The sequence below is a fragment of the Catharus ustulatus genome, chromosome 26 (genome assembly GCF_009819885.2).
Source record: "Catharus ustulatus isolate bCatUst1 chromosome 26, bCatUst1.pri.v2, whole genome shotgun sequence".
Classification (NCBI taxonomy): domain Eukaryota; kingdom Metazoa; phylum Chordata; class Aves; order Passeriformes; family Turdidae; genus Catharus; species Catharus ustulatus.
This window is the reverse complement of record NC_046246.1, coordinates 5,405,603-5,427,958: the sequence shown is the minus strand read 5'-3', so window position 1 is coordinate 5,427,958 and position 22,356 is coordinate 5,405,603. Positions and strand designations below refer to the sequence as shown.

The 22,356-nt window shown below is 62.2% G+C and overlaps 1 protein-coding gene across 1 annotated transcript; it reads right to left on the bottom strand.

Annotated features, from left to right (window-relative positions):
* Nucleotides 1-1,031: 1,031 nt before the first annotated feature.
* On the bottom strand, nt 1,032-17,690 carry KCNQ4 (potassium voltage-gated channel subfamily Q member 4). The gene is made up of 15 exons (XM_033080679.2): nt 17,074-17,690; nt 8,678-8,768; nt 7,906-8,032; nt 7,078-7,253; nt 6,882-7,007; nt 6,658-6,768; nt 6,454-6,549; nt 6,204-6,292; nt 5,081-5,236; nt 4,245-4,289; nt 2,199-2,419; nt 1,997-2,099; nt 1,784-1,915; nt 1,551-1,689; nt 1,032-1,457 (listed from the first exon to the last, which is right to left on the bottom strand). The coding sequence occupies exons 1-15, from the start codon at nt 17,688-17,690 to the stop codon at nt 1,239-1,241; spliced, it is 2,448 nt and encodes an 815-aa protein (XP_032936570.2). The 3' UTR covers nt 1,032-1,238.
* Between the last annotated feature and the right edge of the window lie 4,666 nt (nt 17,691-22,356).

Genomic DNA, 22,356 nt, shown 5'->3' with positions numbered 1-22,356 from the left:
GGTGTTTGCATATTAAGACATTATTGCATAAATATATATATATATATATCTTCTATATATATATTGCCCTGGGAGCATGCACGGGCAGGCAGAAGGCTCTGCTGTGCTTCTGGAGAGGTGCAGCCTGCTGAGGGGGGGGACAGTCCCCTGCTCCCCGCACTGGGGACCCCGAGTGACACGGGTAAAACCACCCTGGGTCGTGCCCCCACACCCCTGCACGGATGCAAGAGGGAGATGGGACCTTGCATAGCTGGTGGTGGCCCCGGTTCAGCTCTGGGGGACCAGGCAGGAGCTGTCCTGAGGGCTGGGGCAGCGGTTTAAACCAAACCCCAGGGGATGGGGCCAGCCCAGAGCATCCCCACCACAGCTGGGGAGTAGCCAGGACCCCGGAACTGGGGGGGGTGTCATCCCTCAGGAAGCCAGGATCGTGCCAGGAACCATCCCAGGAGCCTCCCAGGAACATCCCAGGAACATCCCAGGACCATCCCAGGTCCCAGGAGCATCCCAGGTCCCAGGAGCATCCCGGGAGCATCCCAGGAGCATCCTCGATCTCAGCAGCATCCGAGGAACATCTCAGGAGCATCCCAGACCCCAGGAGCATCCCAGGAGCATCCCAGATCTCAGGAACATCCCAGGAGCATCCCAGGTGCATCCCAGACCCCAGAAACATCCCAGGAACATCCCAGGAGCATCCTAGGAGCATCCCAGATCTCAGGAGCATCCCAGGAGCATCCCAGGAGCATCCTAGGACCATCTCAGATCTCAGCAGCATCCGAGGAACATCTCAGGAGCATCCCAGACCCCAGAATCATCCCAGGAACATCCCAGGAACATCCCAGGAACATCCCAGGAACATCCCAGGAACATCCCAGGAGCATCACGGGAGCATCCCAGGAACGCCCCAGATCTCAGGAACATCCCAGGAGCATCCCCGATCTCAGCAGCATCCGAGGAACATCCCAGGAGCATCCTAGACCCCAGGAACATCCCAGGAACATCCCAGGAACATCCCAGGAACATCCCAGGAACATCCCAGGAGCACCCCAGGAGCGCGGGCCATGCCACAGTGCCCCAGTCACCCCTCTGCAGCCGCGCCCCCGCAAAGAAAAACTCGGTTCAAGTAACACGGCGAGGACAGCGAGGGGACAGCGAGGGGACAGCGAGGGGACAACACCACGCCTTCCCCAGCTCCCCATCCCGGCGGGCAGGTCCATCCCGCCTCCTTGTGCTCCTTTTGCTCAGTCCATGTTGGCGCTGGCCGACCTGGAGATGCTGAGGGTCTGTGCGGACGCGGAGATGTCCTCGTGCTCCACGGGGCTGTGGTAGTCGGAGGTGATGTCGGGCTCGCCGGGGGGCGGCCGCAGCGCCGCCAGGCTGAAGGAATTGGTGGAGCCCTTGCGGAGGCACTGCGAGTAGAGGCCGAGCAGCAGGTCCAGCTTGTGCTCGATGGATTGGACCTGCAAGGGGCGCGGGGAGGGGCTGAGCCGGGTTTAACCCCGCGGGAGGGGTCCCAAAGGGACGGTGACACTCCCGGCGTGTCCCCTCCTGACCTGCCGCTCCACTTTGACCACTCGGCCCATCATGCTGAGCTCGTCCACCAGCTCCCCCTCCAGCGCCGGCTTCTCCCCCTTCTCCCGAACCTTCTTGTCCGCAGGGAGCGCCCGATCCCTGCCCACGATCTGATCCACGCTGCCGGGGAGGGAAGGGGCAGAGCCCGTCCATCACTCCCAGGGGCTCGGGATGGAGCTCTGGGGATGTGGGAGATCCCCCCAGGACACCTCACCGCGTCTGCAGGCTCTTGATCCTGCCCAGCATGTCCAGGTGTCCGGCCGAGTACTGCTCGATGACATCCTTGACATCGTAGGGGCGCAAGGTCTCCTTGAACTTCCTCTTGGCCACCAGGAATTTCAGGATCCTGCAGGGACAGACGGGCTGAGGGCACGAACGGGGTGCCCAGGGGGGGTTCTGCGGGGGACACGGGAGGGGACAGTCTCACCTGACAGCCCTGATGACGGTCTTCACCGCTGGCATGATGTCCTCGAAGGTCAGCTCGCAGGGGGAGCTCCTCTCCTCGCCGCTGTCCTCGGGCGGGCAGTCGGCTGTGGGTGCCAAGAGATGGGGGGTGGCACACCCCGAGGGATGTCCCCAACCCTGCAGCCCCCGAGGGATGTCCCCAAACCCCTCATCCAGGGGCTCACCCTCAGCCGGGATGCGCGGTTTGAGCCTCAGCGATGCTCGGAACCGGGTGCGGTCGTTGAAGCTCCAGCTTTTCTGCACCTTGCTGGGGCTGGAGGCCTCGGCCACGTCCTCGGTGCTGGGGGAGCGGTGCAGGGGCGGCCCCAGGTGCTGCTGCCGCCCGCGGCTGCCCTGGCGCTGCGAGCTGCTCAGCCGGATCCGCTCCTTGATGCCCATCTTGTTGCTGCGTTGGGGACAGCGGGAGGGCGGTGTCAGGGGCGTGGGGACAGGGACAGGGACAGGGACAGGGTGGTCTCTGGGGTGAAGGGGGGTGGCTGAGCTCGCAGAGAGCCCCCGGCAGGTGATGGGCACGGGCCAGGCTGTTCCTGAAGGGGCGGCTCTGGGGTTGCTCTTTAAAATCCCTTTTGTTGGTCCCAAGAGCAGAGAAAGGAGGTGACAGAGAGAGGGGACAGACGGGTGTGGCAGCAGGGGACACCTCTGAGCTGAGCAGAGCTCTGCTCCTGCTCCGTCCCTGCTGGCACGGGGTGTTCCCAATCCTCCTCCAGGCTGCACCTCCCAGTCCAGGCTCTGCTCCTGCCCTAACGCGAGTTCTGCCCCCAAACCCAGCTGCAATTTCGGGTTGGGGGGAAGCACCAGCCTTTGTTTATGCAGGACCTACACAAACCCCCCGCATTTTCCATGAGGAGAGACCCCAAACACCGCTCAAGGGGACACACAGGGAAGGACCCTAAGCCGGGGAGGACACGGAGTGAATCCCACACCCGCTGTAGGACAGGCTCCACCAAACCCAGGATTTCCTGGATTTCCTTAGGCAAGGCAAGGCAGGGATACGGGCAGGATCCAGGCAGAGATCGGGCAGAGTCCGGGAAGGGTTCGGGAAGGATCTGGGCTGGGTCCGAGCAGGATCTGGGCAGGGTCTGAGCAGGGTTCGGGCAGGGTCCAGGCAGGATTTGGAACTCCCAGCCCTTCCCCATGCTGGCAGTGGGGGTTGCCACACATCCCACCCTGTGCCAGAGGGTGGAAAGGGCTGTGTCCCGGGAATCAGGCTGTGTGGCACACCAGCGGGACGGGATTTATGGGATTTATGGGATTTATGGGATTTATGGGATTTATGGGATTTATGGGATTTATCCAAGTGCCGGACATCGCTGCCAGCAGCCCGCGCTCATCCACGTTGCAATGGGGAAACTGAGGCAGTAAGGGACAATGGGGACAGTGGGGACAGCCAGCTCAGGCCAGGCCATGCACAACCTCCCTGCCCCCACGGAGGGACCCCAAATTCAGCCCGCAGCCCCCGTGCCTCAACCCCCAGCCCTGCCCATGCTGCAGCACGGGGTGCATCCATGCATCTCCAGGGATGTGCATCCATGCATCTCCAGGGGTGCATCCATGCATCTCCAGGGGTGCATCCGTGCATCTCCAGAGGGTGCATTCATGCATCTCCAGGGGTGCATCCGTGCATCTCCAGAGGGTGCATTCATGCATCTCCAGGGGTGCATCCATGCATCTCCAGGGGTGCATCCATGCATCTCCAGGGGATGTATCCATGCATCTCCAGAGGGTGCATCCATGCATCTCCAGGGGTGCATCCATGCATCTCCAGGGGGTGCATCCATGCATCTCCAGGGGGTGCATCCATGCATCTCCAGGGGTGCATCCATGCATCTCCAGGGCTGCATCCATGCATCTCCAGGGCTGCATCCATGCATCCCCAGGCTCCCGGTGCCGCTCTCCGGGACGGGCAGGACACGCTACCTCCGTCTCCACGTGCCCCACGTCTGCAAGAGCCTCCTCTTACCACTAAAGATGGGGCTGGAGGGGCAGGGCAGAGACACAGGAGAAAAGAGAATCAGCCAGGGCCAGCAGGGAGCGGAGCGTCCCGGGTCACCGCGTCCCCGTCCCCTGCAGCGCCACCGGTGAGCGCGACACGATGTTTGTGTAGGTCCTGCATGAACACCTGTGCGGTTCCTCGGCTCTGCCGGCAGGGTTTGGGGACAGTCCCCGTGTCCCCGAGCACAGGGACCCCCGCGGCCGGGGGTGAGCGTTACCTGAGGCGTAAACACCTGTGGGGCTGCGCGTCCTCCTCATTCCAGCTTGGGGGGGCAAAGGGGGCACGGCGGGTTCGGGGGAGGGTGGAGGGATGGAGAGAAGGAGGAGGAGGGTGAGAGGGAGAGGGAGGAGAGAGAGAAGATGAGATGTTATGAGAGGTGTTGCTGGCGGGGGAGATGGGCGGGCTCAGCCCCCACCCCGAGGGGGGTTCGGTCCTTCCCCTGCCGGGTCCTGCTTGGTCACCGAGCCCTGGGAGGAGCCCCCCAAGCCCCGAACTCACCTGGGGGGGGGAGCAGGTCCCGCTCAGCCCCCACTGCAGCCTCAGCCCTGCTGATGTGACATCGCAGGGGGAAACTGAGGCACGAGGCTCTCCCCACCTAACCCTGGAGCTGGCCCGATGTCCTGGAGGGGTGGCCAGCGTTGGTGGCACTCTTCAGGCAGAGGGGACAAGGGACACGGTGCACAGCAGCTGCCACCAGCACCAGGGCAGCCTCAACCCCTCTCTTCTCTCCTCGTGGGCACCGGGAGCCCTTCCCAGCCCCAGGCTCTGGGCTGGCACCGCTGCCCGTGCCAAGGAATTCCTGGCACACTCGGTCACCCCGTGCCACAGAAAATGTGACCTCACAAAGCCCAGAGTGTCCCTCTGGATCAAATCTGCCCCTTCTGGAGCTGGGAGCAGCACAGGAGCAGGAGGGATGCCCAGCACGGGTGGGGAGCAGGGCCAGCTCGGGGAGGTGACACCTCGGGGTGTGGCCTGGCAGTGACGGTGACATCGCAGGAGGGCACAGAGGAGACAGCAGAGAGGAGGGAGAACACGGGGGCTGCCCCCTCCTACCTTTCCCCTGAGCACACGGCCAGGCTGAAGCTTTTCTGGGCGGGGGTGAAGGAGTGATAGGGCGGTGGGGCTCTGTCAGGCCATTTTTTCACCTCTGAATTCCTAAATCCTCCGTTGCGAACCCGGTGCAAATGCTCAAACATAAGGACCAGCTCTCTGAGGTCGGGGTGAAATAAAAACGGGGAGAAATTAAAATTTCCGAAGCAAATCAAACCAGCAAAGCGAGGCTGAGCAGCGTCGGGTCCTCCTGAGCTCGAACCAAAGCAAAACCAAACCAAACCAAACAAAACAAATAAACAAACAAAAAAATCAGCTTTTTTGTTTTTTTTTCCAAAAGACGGTTTCTTAATTGGGGCAGATGGGGCTGGGGAAGGGTCTGGGACAGGATTCCAAAGAAGGAATTTGAGAGGGATGGATAAAACCTGCGATGGGGTGGGGACATGGGGACTTGGAGCAGCAGGAAGGGGAAAGCTCAGATCCACAGGGATGGAATGTGACTCTGTGTGAATTCCACTGCGGGGAAAACTGTTCCTGGCACAGCAGGAGGGGCAGCAGAGCCCCCAGTGATTCCCAGGATCTGGGTGATGCTCGGGAAGTTGGGACTCGAGGCTGTGGCTGTCAAAAACCCTTTTAAAAAATGAAGGATGGGGCAGAAAGATGAATTTGTAACACAGCCAGAAGAGGGCAGGGAAGCTCACAGGGATGTGGCAAAGCCTCAGGATCTACAAGAGAGATCTGGAAAACCTTTGGGGAGCCTTTGATCCACCCACAGCGGCAAAACCCCAGGGAATGCTGCAGGAACGGGACGTGGGACTCCCGCTGGATCCGCCCGTGTCCAGCTGGGTCTGCACTGGAATCAGCTCCAGTCCGGCTGCAGCTCCACCAGCACAGCCCTGGGGTTCCCGAGGCACGATCCCTGTCCCTGTGGTGCTGGATGGGATGGGATGGGATGGGTGGGGTGGGATGGGCGCAGTGAGGATGATGAGGATGAAGGAGGCTCCTTCAGCACACCCCCATCCTGGGAAGGTGTCGCTGCTCGACTGGGGGTTCCACAAGGTCCCTCCTGGTGTCCCAGGCTGTTCATCCACGCAGAGCCCCCCAGCCCTCAGCCCATCCCACCCACCTGAAGGCGGGCAGGAGGCTGTCGTAGTAACACCACGTGGCCGTCAGGTACGCCCGGCTGGCATCCGTGGAGTACAGGCGCCAGGCAGCCTGCAGGGGAGCGAGATTCCCGGGAATCGGGATCGATCCGGATGGGAGAACCCCTCCCTGACCCCTCCATCCATCCTGCCCCCCATCCCGCAGGATCTAGGTTCTGGGTGATTTGGGGACAGTGGAGCATCCCCGGGGCGGGACCTCCAGCCCTGCCCTACCTGGATCAGGTTGGCAGCCGGAGTTCTCCTCTTCTCGAAGTGCTTCTGCCGATGCTGCTCCTGAACTTTGAGGGCGAAACCGGAGCCCAGGATGCCCTGGGGACACAGGAGGGGACAGGAGGGCGGTCAGTGCAGGCACACCCCACACAGAGCTGCCTCCGCCTCTTTCCCCCCCAATTTTTACCCTCTCCCGGTTCTACTCACGGCGGGCAGGGCGAAGAAGGAGATGCCGAGCAGGGCGAACCCGGCCGCCAGCATCCGGCCCAGCCACGTCTGCGGAGCCTTGTCCCCGTAGCCGATGGTGGTCAGGGTCACCTGCGCGGGGACACAGCAGCGGGGGGCCTGGAGGGCGCTCCCCCCACCACCACCCCGTCCCACCCTCCTGCTCCCCTCCCGGGGCTGGGGGGGCTCGGGGTAGCCTCGCTTACCGTGCCCCACCACAGCGAATCAGCGTAGGTGGCGAACTGGACATTGGCGTCCTTCTCGGCCAGGTACACGAGGAAGGAGGCGAAGATGAGCACCAGGAACCCGATGTACCAGGCGGTGATGAGCTCCTGCGGGGCACTGCTGCTCAGACACGCGTGGGGACGTACCCAACGATACACCAGGCTGGTTTTAACTCACCTTGCTGTGGGCGTAGACCACGGAGCCCAGCAGTTTCCAGGTGCCGCCGCGGCGGTCCATGCGCACCATGCGCAGGATCTGCAGGAAGCGCATGCTGCGCAGCGCCGACGTGGCGAAAATATTGCCCTGCGTGCCCGCGGCGATGACGGCCACCGAGGCGATGAAGACGATGAAATCTGAGGGCACAGCGAAGCTCAGGGGGTGCGGGGGTGTTGTGGGCTGGCGAGGTTTAGAAATTTTTCCCGTTATTATGCTAAGCTCTCCTATTAGACAAAGGAATGGCTGAACCAGCCCCGATGGCTCCATTAGGGAAAGGTGGAGTCCTGCTTTTGTTTTTCGGCAGGTAGGAGGACACTCGGGGTGGGAGAACTCTGGCAGCTCGCCGGTGGAGGAGAGAGGTTGTTTCTCCTCCGTGTTTTTTCTTCCCCGCTGGACTCGGACCGCAAAAGCTCCCTGCTTCTGAAACAACGCCCAGAACCCACGGGACTCCCACGGTGAGCAAGTTCTTCCCCTTCTCTCACCTGGGACGGCGCTGCCGCCTCGCCCCCCTGCTCCTGCAGCAGCCGCGACTGAGAGGCTGCCCTGCCCTGCTCCACCTCGACTACGAGGACGAGGAGGGGGATAGGTGACTGGAAAAAAGGACTATTTCGTTCTGTTCTGTCACTGTTTTTTTTTGTTCTCTTTCATATAGCTGATGCTGTAAAGTAAAGAGCTGTTATTCCCAACCTATACCTTTTTTTTGCCTGAGAGTTCTTGAATTTCCTTTTCCTGGCAATACTGTCCCTTTAAACCGGGACAGGGGGTTACCCACAAATCGCAGTTCCGTACCTATCACGCAGAAAGGTTTCCTGGCGAAGCGGAATCGGCCGCGCCAGCCTCGGTAGCGGCAGCAGCAGCCGGCGGCCCACACGCGGATGATGTATTCCATCCCGAACACCACGATCATCACGAATTCCTGGGGGTGAAAAGGGGGGAGAGGGGCAGAGAGAATGGAGCGGCTCAGATTGGAATGGAGCGAAGTGAAATTGGGTTTGGTGTCCCCCCCTCCCAGAGCCACCCGAGCCACCCCCGGGGGGATCGGGGCGGTGAGAGCGGAGCCGTCGGGGCTGGCTGGGAATCGCTGCTCTGCTCCTCGCCCCGAGCTGGGTCCTTTTCCTCCGCCGTCAGCATTGTCCTCCCATCTCCCGCACAAACAAGCCCCCGTTCTGCTTACTCGCAGGAAAAAGTCACAAGGACCTTCCCAATTTAGTCTCCATCACTCGCGAGAAGTCCCTGCGTCAGCTCTTTCTGACAGTTTGGGGGAAAGTTGCCTTTTTTAGCCCCTCGTGCCCTGCCTTTTCCAGCGGTGGCTGCCTCTCCCCGCGGCACCGAGGGACAGTGGTGGGATGGGTCACCCCGAGTCACCACCGGGCCACCCCGAGCTGCCCCCGGGCCACCCCGAGTCACCACCGGGCCACCCCGAGTCAACCCCGGGCCACCCCGAGCCGCCACCGCATCCACAGTGACATCCCGGCTGGTGACACGGTCGCAGCGGGTTCTGTCCGTGATTCTTTTAGGATATAAAGCGTGGAGAGGAAATCGGAGCTCCAGCATCACTCACCAGGATGAAGAGGCACTCGTTGGCCAATTTCTGGTGCTCCTGGATGGTGGAGAAGACCGAGAGCACCAGGCAGCTGAAGACGAGGAGGAATCTGGAAGGATAAAGTGTCAGGGACAGCCAAGGGACCCCAGCCCACAGTGCCACCCCCCACTCACAGCCTGGACCCCCCAGGTGGTGGCAGAGCCGCTGGGGACACGTTTTGCCCCTAGATGGTGGCATGGAGCCTTCGGGGAGCTGCCGTGGGGCTCGGTGCCAGCTCTGCCACAGCCCTGCGGCTTCTTAATTAAAGGCTGGAGGGGGTCCTGGTGCTGCAGGAAGGGAACCAGAGCTCCTCCGGACTGTCCCCAACATCACTGCCACCGTGGGGACCTGCCAGCAACACCTGGGAAGTGACAATCCTGGGAAAAGTCCCCAGGAGCAGCGCTGGGCTCAGGCACGAGGGGGTTCGGCCCATTTAAAATAAAGAGTTGAACAAAAAAAGGAAAAAAAATAAAAGAAAAAAAAGAAAGTCGACTCTGAAGCCGAAGCAAACGAAAACTCCAAAAATACATTTTTTTTCCCCTGATCCAGCGATTCTAAAAAAGGAAAGCGGAGGGCTCGTGCCACCGGCCCACGTGATGGAGAGCAAAGGCCACTCGCTGCTCCGTGATGTCACCGCGGCTCCGGGGTGGCACCGGGGGCTCCGGGCACCCCACGCTGGGTGGCACCGGCACGGCCTGGCTGAGCCCCGGTGGCCCCGGCACCTTGTCCTCGAGCTGGTGGCACCCGTCTGACCCCCGGGACATGGTGACAATGCGGTGACAATCAGGGGTGATCCTGGGGTGGCAGCGCCCGCTCGGGGACGCGTTCCCATCTCTGCGTGTGGTTGGTGTGGAATTTTTGTTCAGGACCAGCTGCTTGGGCCATGGGAGGGGTGAAAACTGTCCTGACTGTCCCCTCTGTCCCCACTGTCCCGGCTGTCCCCACTGTCACAGCACCCGTGGGACATAGTTTGATGCTCTGTCCCTCAGTGGGACCATCCAGGACCCCTCCCCACTGACCCCACAGCCCCGTGTGGGGCCGGGGGCTCTCAAACCCAGCCCTGGCATGAGGGGAGTGAGGGTGGCACAGCCTAAAGGGGACAGCTGTGTCCCCTTCCCCCAAAAACGCTGCTGGGGGTGGGACCGACAGCAAAAAAATCCCTGGGAATGGGAGAAGGGCTGGATGCAGAGAGGGAGGAGGGAGAGCTGGAGCCAGGAAGGGGTCAGGGGTGTCACAGCCGTGTCACAGCCGTGTCACAGCCGTGTCACAGCCGTGTCACCACCCTGCCCTCGCCGCAGAGGACGCGGCTCTGCCGGGCACACCCCGCCCGCAAGGCAGAAGGTTGGAGCCGGCTCCTTCTCCCTCTGAATTATTAATTGGGGTTTTTTCCTCCGGCGCAGCACTTCTGGAATTAACCCCCGGTGGGAACAGCGGCACCCCTGTGGCACTGAGGAGCAAAACACGGCCCAGGGCACAGCTCGGAGCTTCGAGCATCAGCAGCAATAAAAGATTATCCAGGCAGGATTTAGCAGGCAATTACACGGGCAGCGGAGCGCAAAGCAGACGAGAAGGCAGAAATCTCCCAGCCTGCAAAGATTTGTGCCCCTCGCCTCATCCAGCGAGCAGGGAGGGGGTCCCCGGGACCTGGGCACAGCGGGGACCTGCTGTGGGTGGCCCTGGTTCTGATTTCTGTCACCCACCGTGATGGAAACCTGCCCTCCCAGCCGGCGTCCCGCAGGATTTGGGGAAGGACACCGGCATGAGAGGCCCCAGGGGCGAAGGAACTTTCTGGGAACACATCACCTGCTAGGAATTAACTTGCAAAGCCTCGGGCAAACGCCTCGTCTCGGCTGCCGGCAGCGCTTAAGCGGCTTAGGGAAGGGTCAGATGCCTGAAGGCAGCGAGGGGAGCCAGGAATCAGCATCCCCCCATCCCTCCCGGGCAGGAATTCTGCTCTCAGCCGCTCTACTGAGCACTCAGCGGGGTTTTCCACCATCAAACTCCCCTGGGGAGCGGCAGTGCCAGGCTCCCATCCCAATTCTCTGCTCTTGGAAACTTCGGGGCTTCCTCACTGCGCTGCTCCAGGACCCCGGGGGATGGAGGGAGCAGAGGCTGAGCCGGTGCTTCACCTCTCCCGAATAAAATTCCCATTTCCAGCCCCTCCCCGAGGTCTTCCCCCCCTTTCCCAGCACATGTCACTGCATGGACACGGGGACAGGACCCAGCAGGAGCACAGCCCGGCCCCAGCAGTAATGAAACCTCCCCAAAACAATAATGAAAACTCGGCGGGGAAGGCGAAATCTCCTCCATTAATCTTCATTAGGGTGGGCTTTGCCATCTGCTGCTGAGGAACAGGTGAGCCGGGAAAGCTGCTGAGCTCAGGGGAAGCAGGGCCAAGTCTGGATCCAGCCCTGGATGGGCAGGCGGGCACCAGTTGGCTCCCAGTGCCCCCCGAAACACCCCTGGGCAGAGAGGCTGCACCCCAAAACCAGCCCGGGACGAGCTGAGGGACCGGAGCTGACAGGGCAGGATGGGGATGGAACAGCCCAGCCCTTCCAGGAATTGTCCCCGAACCTCCGGGACTGGCACGGGGGTGACACTGACCCTGGCAAGGCTGTCCCGGTTCTGCTTTTCCTGAACTCCTGGGGCTGGCACGGAGGTGACACCGCCACTGTCAGGGTCCCGCTTTGCCCGAACCCCCAGGATTGGCACGGGGGGGACACCGGTGCTGTCCCGGTTCTACTTTTCCCGAATTCCCGGGACTGGCACGGGAGTGACACCGGCACTGTCAGGGCTATCCCGGTTCTGCTTTTCCCGAATTCCCGGGACTGGCACGGGGGTGACACTGGTACTGTCAGGATTGTCTCAGTTCTGTTTTGCCCGAACCCCTGGGACTGGCACGGGGGTGACCCTGGCATTGTCAGGGCTGTCCCAGTCTCGTTTTTCCCGAACTCCCAGGATTGGCACGGGGGTGACACTGACTCTGGCAAGGCTGTCCCGGTTCTGCTTTTCCCAAATTCCAGGGACTGGCACGAGGGTGACATTGGCATTATCAGGACTGTCCCGGTCCTGCTTTGCCCGAACCCCCAGGATTGGCACGGAGGTGACACCGCCACTATCCCGGTCCCGTTTTGCCCAAATTCCCGGGATTGGCACGGGAGTGACACTGACCCTGGCAGGGCTGTCCCGGTTCTGCTTTGCCCGAACCCCCAGGATTGGCACGGAGGTGACACCGCCACTGTCCCGGTCCCGTTTTGCCCGAATTCCCGGGACTGGCACTGGGGTGACACTGACCCTGGCAGGGCTGTCCCGGTCCCGCTTTGCCCTCTCCCCGCGGGGATGTCCCGGGCCTGGCCCGGGCGGTGCCAGCCAGAACTGAGCGGAAGGAAAACACCACGCGCCGCAGGATAAACAGCTCGGCCGTGGGATGAGCGAACAAAACAGGCTCTGGGAAACCTCACATCCCTTCCCTGGCGGCATCAGAGCGCCTGAGCCGCACCCTCCAGCTGTGCCACCGCTGGAAATTCGGGATTTGGACCAAAACTGCCCGAGCGGGGATGGCGACGATGTTTTCACCCTCCAGGCTCCCCATGCCTGCTCCGTGTGCAGCTGTATAAACAGCGCGTCCCATAAATCCCCGGCCCTCGGCCCCGCAGCCCTTCAGGAGAGCTGGAGCAGGGGATATAAATAACCGGGCTGTAGCCAGCCTGTTTGCACCCGTAACCATGGCACGGAGCGGCCCACGCCGCTCACAAGAGAAGCAGAAAAGCTCCGAGTGTTTCCCCGCGGGCAGGGAAAGCTCCAGGAGCCCCGCACACGCTCAGAGCCCGGCTCTGAGCCGATCATCAGCGCTGCGGGGAGCACGGGGCTGCTCCCAGACCCCTCCAACCCCAGCTGGACCCAGCCCGGGATGGTCCCAACAAGCTGAGAAAGGCTGGAAGCAAAACTGAGATGCGGAGCCTCTCCGGTGACATCGCACAGAGCACGGCAGCACCCAAAATCTTCGTGTTTTGGGAGGCAAATGGTGCTGGTGGCACCCCCGTGGCACCCCCGTGGCACCGCCGGGGTCACAAGGCTCCCGCGGCCGCTGCCAAGAGCTCACACGGAGCAGCCGGGATAGTTTTGTTCTTGGATCATCTGGCAAGGAACGGGCTGGAGAAAGGGGGGAAGGAACTGGAGTGTTTCCCGAGGCACCCCAGCGCAGGGATCGCGGCTGTCACCCTCCTCCAGCATCTCGGGGGTCCGCAGGACGCGGGGACATTTGGGGCACGGGGTGACAACAAAAAGTCGCCCCAAAGCTGGGACCCTCAAAGAGTGGAGGGGAGGTTCTGGGAGGGGAACAAAGAACCAAAACCTGTCCCTGATCCTCGCTGGGACACCCAAACTGGCACTTTCTGCCTGGGGGGTGACAAAGAACCAAAAACTGTCCCTGATCCTCGCTGGGACACCCAAACTGGCACTTTGTGTCTGGGGGGTGACAAAGAACCAAAAACTGTCCCTGATCCTCACTGGGACATCCAAACCGGCACTTTCTACCTTGGGGGGGTCCTGCGGGAGCCGAAAGAAGGGAAAAAGTTAGAAAAAAAACAGAAGGAAAAATCAATGCTCCGTTTCATGTTGCGCCGAAGCCGCTTAATTTTATGCCTTGGTGACACCACATCGGGCAGGGGAAAATGCTGTGCCGGCTTCTCCTGCCGCTGGCATTGCCCTGGAGCAGCTCCCGTTTCAGCCCCTGGGGGCACAGCCCCTGCTCGAAGGGCACAGCCCCAAGTCCCGGTTGTGGCCACCCCAGCTGGGGTCACACCGGTGACAGCGAGTTAAAAACCTTCGAGGAGCTCAATTCGAAGAGGTGGGAGTTAAAGTTGAGAGTTTGAGTTAAATTCAGGTTTTTCCAAGCAGGGATGGAAGGATTTTCCTGCAATCCATCCAAGGCTCCAGGCCTAGGGATTGTCCTGGCGGTGTTGGCACGGGCTGGCACTGCCAGCACGGCAGGGAAATGTTCCTGGCTCTCCAAGCAGCGCTGGAGGGCTGTGACAAGGCAGGGGAGGGGCAGAGGTGACAGGAGCCAGGCACAGGGGTGGGCTGAGCTGTCACCCCTGGCCGGGTGGGGACACATCCCAGTGCCAGCATCCCAAACCAGCCGGGATTTCCCACCGAGGCCAATCCTGTGCCTGGCATCCCTCACCCAGTGCCAGGGCTGCTCTGGGACTCTGCCGGGAGCTGCCACCCCTCTGTCCCCACAACGACACCAAATTCCCAGCAGGGACAAGGCTCCTGTCCCCTCGCTGCCTCAGGGAATTTTCTTTCCTCCATGGGAAACCAAACCCAGGCCTGGCACGGGGGATGCTGCTCCAGGCGGGGAATTGCGGCTGCTCCCGGTGCTGCTGGCTCAGTCTTCCCTAATTTGCTCCAGGTTAAGCAGTTCTGCATGGAAACGTTCCTCCAGGAGCAGGAAAAGTGCTGAGCCGAGCTCACGGCGCACCCAGCCGCCGTTTCATAACCCCGGCACCGCTGGGGATGTGGGGGGCGGGCAGGGACGGGGCACAGCGGGGATCGCTGGCACTGGAAAAGCGCCTGGAGCAGTTCCAGGATTGCAGGAGCCCCCTGGCAGGGCAGCCCCTGCCCACGGGACACGCAGCCGTGCCCGTGCCAAGCCCGCAGCAGCTTTGCCTGGAGCGGGGAAGAGCCTTCCCGGCCGCTAACGAGGAGGAGATTGGAAAAGGGAAGTTCTTATTTTGCCTCCTGGCTCTAAAACCTCTCGCTTAATGCTCTGGGCTCCCTCCCGGATTTGCTCCGTAAGCTCCGGGGTTGGGAATTCTCATTCCAAGCGGGCGAGGCACGGCTTGGTGAGGCCGGCCAGAGGTTCTGCCTGTGGTCAGCGTGGGGCTGGAGGGGCTGGGACACCCCGAATTTCCACCTGCACGGCTCCCACGTCCTCACCATCCCCTTCCCGGAGCGTTTGGGGACATCCATCAGACCCCAAAATTATCTCCGAGCCCTCCCGGCCCCAGCAGGCGGGGGAGCTGCAGAAATGATGCAGCCCCCAAACGCCGAGCCCGGAGCAGGGGCTGGGATGAGATTTGGGATCAATTCACCGATAAAAAGAGGCTGAAGTTGGGCAATAAAACGCGATGGGCTCGGCGCGGCTCCGGGAGGGAAGCGCGTCACTTCTCCGCGGGTATTTCCATTTTAGCATTTTTCAGCCCTGTCTCGGAGCCAGCCTGCTCGGGGGAGGCAGCGCAGCCGGGGCTCAGGGGACAGGTCCCGGTCACCAGAACTGCCCCGAGCCCGGGCCGGGGGTTCCATCCCCTCCCGTGCCCCGGGGGGTGAAGGGGAGGGGGCAACACCTTCCCCCTCTTTTGTTAAAACCCAGGAATTGCGGCACACAAATCATCCCCGACAACTTCAGAGCCGCTGCAACAGCTTCGCAGCTCCCATCTGCTGCGAGAGAGAGAGAGAGAGAAAAAAAAACCAACGAAAAAAACTTGGAAGAAGGCAGAAATGAGCAACATTACGAGAGGTTTCACAGAACAGATGTCCGCACCTTGCACCCACTGCGGCGTCTTCCCACAGGATTCGGGGGGTCCCTGGCAGGACTCTGCCCTGCAGCTGCCTCAGCCCTAAAATTAAGCGAGCAAGTGAACAAAAAACCTCCCCAGCAAAGGCTGGAGACGTTTGGCTGCTGCTGCCGGCGGCTGCACATCTTGTGGAACAAAGCCCAGGAGCTGCGGGCCAGGGGTGGCACTGGGGGGGGGGTTCTGCAAATGGGGCCGCTTGTCCCATGTGTTGTTTTTGGGGTAAAACAGCCTCAAATTGGGAGGAAGAGCAGGTGAAGCCCGCTCAGGGATGGATATCCCAGCTGGGAGATGAGCAGGGCACGTCTCCTCCACATCCCATGGTGTCTGTGCCATGAATCCCGACTGCTCCCCTGGCGGGGGCTTGGCCGCCTTCCCCTGCGGGAGAAGCTCTTCCCAGGGTGGGATTTTCCACGCAGGGATTCTGCCTGTGGAGGTGTGGTTCCAAACGGGCCCCGGGCTCGTGTCCCGGCTCCCTGGGGAGCTCAGGTGCCCTTTCATGCGGTGACAAATTCCTGCTGCCAGCTCGGTGTGCTAACTTAGGCAAGACCCATTTTCCTGCCTCTTAACGAGCTCCGGCTCCCGCACCCCAGAAACGACGCAGCCCCGCGGCACCGCTCCAGGCGGGAGCCGAGGAGGGGAAATTTTGGCTCATGCCCTCACGGAAGATCTGTGCCCACAGCTGGCACACGCCAGGCAAAGAGGGAGAACCCTGCGATGTCCCCGCAGTGTCCCCAGCAGTGCCACCAGGTCCTGGCTTGGTACAACCCCCCAGGACGGAGCCCCCTCTGTCCCTGCAGCCTCCAGGTGTGTTGGGGACCCCCCAAATCGCTGTCACAACCCCCCAGAGGGGGTGAAGCTGTTCTGAGCCGCATGCCAAGAGCCGTGGGATGCTCAGATCCAGCACCTCAGAGCTCAGGAAAGCACAGGGAGCAGGGAAAGGAGCAGGTGCGCTCCGGGAGCATCCCTGGGGCCTGGAGAGGAATTCCCGGTGCTGCCCATGGACAGTGACCCAGGAACGGGCTCAGCTCATGGGTACAGCAGGGACAAGCTCACCCCCGCTGTCCCCATCCCAGCCCTGCCACAGGTACAGCACACAGAGGGTCCCCGGTGCCACCCACGCCTGTCACCCCTCGCGGGTCCCCTGCCTTGGAGGGCCCGGCAAGGACAGCGGCAGAGCGGGACGGTGACGGTGACACCGGGAAGGGGCTCTGGGCCACCGCAGGGATTGAGTCCCATCCCCGGGGACACGCTCAGCTCCTCGCACCGAACCCTCTGCCACGGACCCTCCGCGGGACTCTCTGGCGGATCCCGGCCCCGGCGGCAGGAGCGGCACCGGCACCGGCGGGTCCCCCCCGCCCAACCGGAGAAACTTCCCGGCGGCACTGCCGGTACCCCCGGAGCTCCTTCTCGGGCACCCTCGGTACCCCCGGAGCTCCTTCTCCAGCACCCCCGGTACCCCCGGAGCTCCTTCTCGGGCACCCTCGGTACCCCCGGAGCTCTTTCTCCAGCACCCCCGGAGCTCCTTCTCGGGCACTCCCGATACTCCCGGAGCTCCCCCGTGGCACTATCGGTACCCCCGGAGCTCCTTTTCTGGCACCCTCGGTACCCCCGGAGCTCCTTCTCCAGCACTCCCGGTACCCCCGGAGCTCCTTCTCCAGCACTCCCGGTACCCCCGGAGCTGCCCCGCGGCACTCCCGGTACCCCCGGAGCTCCTTCTCCGGTACCCCCGGAGCTCCTTCTCCGGCAGTTCCCGCTCCCCGCCGGCCCCGGGGCGGCCCTGGGGGGCTCGGTACTCACATGAAGACGTGGTAGATGAACGCCCAGCCGCGGGGCCGCTCCAGCACGTTGTACAGGCAGTTCTGGAGGCGGCGGCGGCAGCAGCGCGGGGCCCCGGCGGGGCGGGGGGCGGCCCCGGGGCGCGGCCCCGCCAGCAGCCCCCGGCGGCGGGGAGGGGGCGGAGGCGGAGGGGGGGTCCCGTTACCGGGGCCGGGGGTCTCCGCAGCCTCGGTCCGCACCGCCGTCAGCGCCGCCCGCCGCTCCCCGCCCGCCGCCGCCCCGGCCATGGCCGCCCCGCTCAGGCCGCTCCCCACCGCATGGCCCCGGCAGCCGCGGGACCCCCGAGCCAGCCCGGGGCCGCTCCCGGGGCCACCTGCCTTTAGCTGCCCGCCGCCGCAGCCCGGCCCTCCCCCGCCGGCCCGGCCCGCCCCGCCGTACCTGGCCCCCGCCCCCGGGGCTCCGCGGGACGGGGCGGGCGGGGAAAGCGCCGTGCGGGGCGGGGGTGGAGGGGATGGGGGGTGGGTGAGCTGCTGGCAGAGCCCGGGCTGGGTACGGGACCCTGCTGGGGGCGGGGAGCGGCTGGGGCATCCCGCGAGGGAGGATCCCGCACGGCGTCCCGGCTGCATCCCAATCCACATCCCAATCCACATCCCAATCCACATCCCACACCGCAACATCTCATCCCAAACTGCAACACCTCATTCCACACTCAACCCCGCACCGCATCCCGAACCGAAATCGCGTCCCAAACCCCGTCACTGCCTGCTAAACTGCATCCCAAATTGCATCCCGAACCCCAAACAGAGGGTGCGGGGCATCCTGGAGAGGATGAAATGGGATGGAGCCTTCCTGGAGCGGACGGAGCATCTCTGGAGGGGATGGAGATCCCTGGGGGAAAGGGAGCATCCCTGGGGGAGATGGAGCATCCCCGGGGGAGATTAAACATTCCTGGGGGAGATGGAGCATCCTTGGAGAAGATGGAGCATCCCAGGGGGAGATGGAGCATCCCAGAGGGAGATGGAGCATCCCTGGAGGGGTTGGAGCATCCCCGGGGGAGATTAAACATTCCTGGGGGAGATGGAGCATCCCTGGAGGGGTTGGAGCATCCCCGGGGGAGATTAAACATTCCTGGGGGAGATGGAGTATCCTTGGAGTCGATGGAGCATCCCTGGGGGAGATGGAGCATCCCTGGGGGAGATGGAGCATCCCTGGAGGGGTTGGAGCATCCTTGGAGTCGATGGAGCATCCCTGGAGAGGATGGAGCATCCCCGGGGGAGATGGAGCATCCCCGGGGGAGATTAAACATTCCCGGGTGAGATTAAACATTCCTGGGGGAGATGAAACATCCTTGGAGGAGTTGGAGCATCCCAGGGGGAGATGGAGCCTCCCGCCCCACCCACCCCTCTCAGACTCATTCTCCAACCTGTCCCAGCGTTTCCCAAACAACACTCTGCTCTCCCTCTGCTCTTCCACCTCTCCACCTCCCACACCGGCGCTGGGAATTCCCTTTCCAAGCCGGATCCCCGCTGGGTCCGTGCGAATCCGTGTTCCCCCCGCACCCTCCAGGCTCTCCCGGAGCAGAGATGAAGTCCAGGGCTGTGGGCAGTGAATTATTTAGTGGCAGTCAGAGATCCTGGCACAGCGCGGGCCCTCGTGAGCACTGCGGGATTTGGGAGGTCTCGGCAATCACACACAATAAATTGAGAGTTTTATTTACTCCGCGGAAATGTTGCTGTTAAACCCACAGTTCACCGCCGGGGATGCCACAAAAACCCCACGCAGAGCTGAGGAGGATAAAATCCTGGAAATCCAAACGAAATTCTCCCTTCCACCCATCCCTAATTCCTGCATCCCCCCAAAATGCTGCCGGGAGCATCCCCCCGGCTCTCCCGGCAGAATCTCCGCCGGGATGTCCTGACCTTCATCCCGCCGCCTTGGGAGCAGCGCATTCCCCTGGCTGGAGGTTTAGGTTTCACCTGGGATTGATCAGAACCTCGGGGCTGCGGAGGGGGCAGGGTTGAGGTGACCTGGGAAGGACTCGGGTGTTCGAGGGCCGGGTGGGAATTGGGATCCTCCTGCTGCTGGGGGTCCCATTCCCACCTCATCACCTGCCCACACCCTGGGAATCTCCATCGATCTGGGAGCTGGGAAGTTTTGGGATGGAGCCAGGCAGTCTGAATCAACATGGCACCAACCCATCCGGCAGCAGCGGCTGAGATTTTGGGAAGCCACCCCAGGATTTGCTGACTTTGTCCCAAACCTGCCCGGCTTGGAGTGTCCCACAGAGCCACTCGCGTCCCAAACCCCGATGAGACTTTCAGGAGGATTCCAGAGGCCGGGAATGGAGAGGGGGAGGTCTCTGTGCTCGGAGCCTGCTGCCCTCTCGGGATTGCAGCTCGAGTTCCTGGCACGGAGCGGCGGCCAGGATTTGCATCCACAGGATTTCCAGTAAGTTTTGCAGGCTTGGAATGCAGCTGCAGGGCTGCGGGGCTGGGGACAGGGGCCGTGGCACCGGGGACAGCCCGGATCCCTCCCGGGGACACAGAGCCCCAGCTTGGCTCCCCTCGTGGGGGGATATTTGGGGACATCGTGGAGGATTCACCCAACATTTGTGAGCGGGGGAGTGACTGGGATGGGCAGAGCTGGGGACGGCGGCCTCGGGGGTGGCATTGTCGTGGTGGGGAGAGCGCTGGTGACAGCAGTGACAGCGGTGACAGCGGTGACAGCGGTGACAGTGGCACGGGGACCTGCGCTTGGCCTCATCCCAGGACAATTCACTCCTGGCACAAAGCAGCCCGGCAGGATGGGGAACCCCTGGGCTGGAGGCTGCTCTGCCCCAAATCCACCCCAAATCCACCCCAGAAACACCCCAAATCCACCCCAAAGCCACCCCACATCTGGTCCCACCGGGAGTGACTCGGAGCTCAGGTGCAGCCCCGGGAGGAGCCGGGAGCGGCCCCGCTGTGCAGCGCGACGGGAGCGGCTCGGGTCCTCTCCTCAGCCCTGGAGGGGAGGAAGGAAGGATGGATGAATGGATGGATGGATGGATGGATGGATGGATGGATGATGGATGGATGGATGGATGGATGGATGGATGATGGATGGATGGATGGATGGATGATGGATGGATGGATGGATGGATGGATGATGGATGATGGATGGATGATGGATGGATGATGGATGGATGGATGGATGATGGATGGATGATGGATGGATGGATGGATGATGGATGGATGGATGGATGAGGATGCTGAGGGTTCCCGGGCTGGCCAGAGCTGGGACAGTTCCCAGCCAAACCCCTCCAGGTGTGTGGAGATGGAGCAGAGCGGAGCCGGAGCTGATCCCCAAGGGAGGGGACTTTGGTGGCGCTGGCTGCAGGTGCTGACTCCAGAGCCTCACCTGGAGCTCCTGTCCCTGCTCCAGAGACCCTCTGGGACCCACAGCGGCAGCGCCACCTTCACCGCAGGGAGTTTTCCTGGGAAAAGGGGGCCGGAGGTGGCAGCCGTGGAGGGGACAGAAACCCTGGAAAGGACAGAAACCCTGGAAGGGACAGGAACTCTGGAAAGGACAGAAACCCCAGAAGGGACAGAAATCATGGAAAGGACAGGAACCCTGGAAAGGACAGCTGTCAGCAGCCAAGCTCGCGGCAAACCGAGCGTGGCACTGCCCGAGTGCTGAGCTCATCACCCCGGAGAGAAGAGGGAACTTAAACCCGCCCTCCTCCTCCTCCTCCTCCTCCTCCTCCTCCTCCGTGTCATCCCCCACCACCCCATTTGTCACCGCGGTCCCCTGGGCAGATCAAAGGCAGCCCTGAGTCCTTGCAGGGAAGGTCTGGCTCCTGTCAATGCCCGGGTTCCCGTCGCTGTGACAAACGATGCTGACTGTCCCCAGAGCACCCAGCCCGTCCCAGTCTCCTCGGGGCGGGCAGGCAAAGCTTTACCTCTGTTATCACCGAAATGAAAAATAACTTCCTCCCCATTAAGGTTTATTTCGATATTAAAATCCACATCTTGTCTATGCTAATGAGGTTAATTAAATACACGCTCTCACATCTATGATTGTTACTCAGATCCGTGTCCGAGGAGCAGACTCCGTTCTGAAGTTTCTGTACCTTTAATAAATCCTATTTTTGTGATCGAGGAGGTTTTTATTGAACACGACCACACTTCTCGCTCCCAATTCACACGATCAGGAATTAAAATAATCAACCCGGCCACTCCTCTGCTCCCTCGGAACTCACCAGAGTTTATTTATTTCATATTAACGCAATTTCATTCGCTTCGTGCAACAGCTGGAAACTCCCTTCGGGAGCAGCGTCTCCCTCCCATTTTCTGTCCTTTAAGCGATTTATTCCCATTCAGATTTCCTTATTTCCAGCAAACCCGGCTGCTGTGGGTAAGGAGCTTTTCCCCAGCAGAGCCCCGCTGGTTTCGGCTGCCGGGGGCTGATAAAGGCTCCGCTGTCCGGCTCTTCCTTCCAGCTCCTTCTCCATCCCCACGAGCGGATTCCCAGCTCCCCAAACCCATGGGATGCTTTTCCAGAGGTGTTTGGGGGGGTCACTCATCTCCTCCGGCCGCGGGGAGGGCGCTGGGGCAGCCCCAGCCGGGTGGGATCCGCTCTTGGGGTCGGAGATCCAAACTCGCATCCCGGTTCTTCCATCCCAGGGAAAGGGATCCCCAAATCCTGATCCCGGTTCTTCCATCCCAGGGAAAGGGATCCCCAAATCCTCATCCCGTCCCGGCTCTTCTATTCCAGGGAAAGGGATCCCCAAATCCTCATCCCATCCTGGCTCTTCTATTCCAGGGAAAGGGATCCCCAAACTCCCACCCCGGCTCTCCCATCCCGCTCCAGCCTTTCCCGTGTCAGCCTGGAGCAGAGACAGGGATGGGGCTGTCGGGAGAAGGGACCCCGGAGCCCCCAAATCCAGGGAAAGGGATCTCCGACTCCCCAAATCCAGGGAAAGGGACCCCCGAGCCCCCAAATCCAGGGAAACGGACCCCCGAGCCCCCAAATCCAGGGAAAGGGACCCCCGAGCCCCCAGTTCCAAGGAAAGGAGGAACCTCCGAGACCCCAATTGCAGGGAAGGCACCTCCGAGAGCCCATCCCGCCCGTTCCATCCCATCTGTCCCATCCCCCCGTCCCATGTCATCCCATCTGTCCCGTCTCTCCCATTCCCGACTGTCCCATCCCGCCTGTCCCATCTCTCCTATCCCCTCCCGTCTCTCCTGTCCCCTCCCGTCTCTCCTGTCCCCTCCCATCCCCTCCTGTCCCCTCCCATCCCCTCCTGTCCCCTCCCATCTCTCC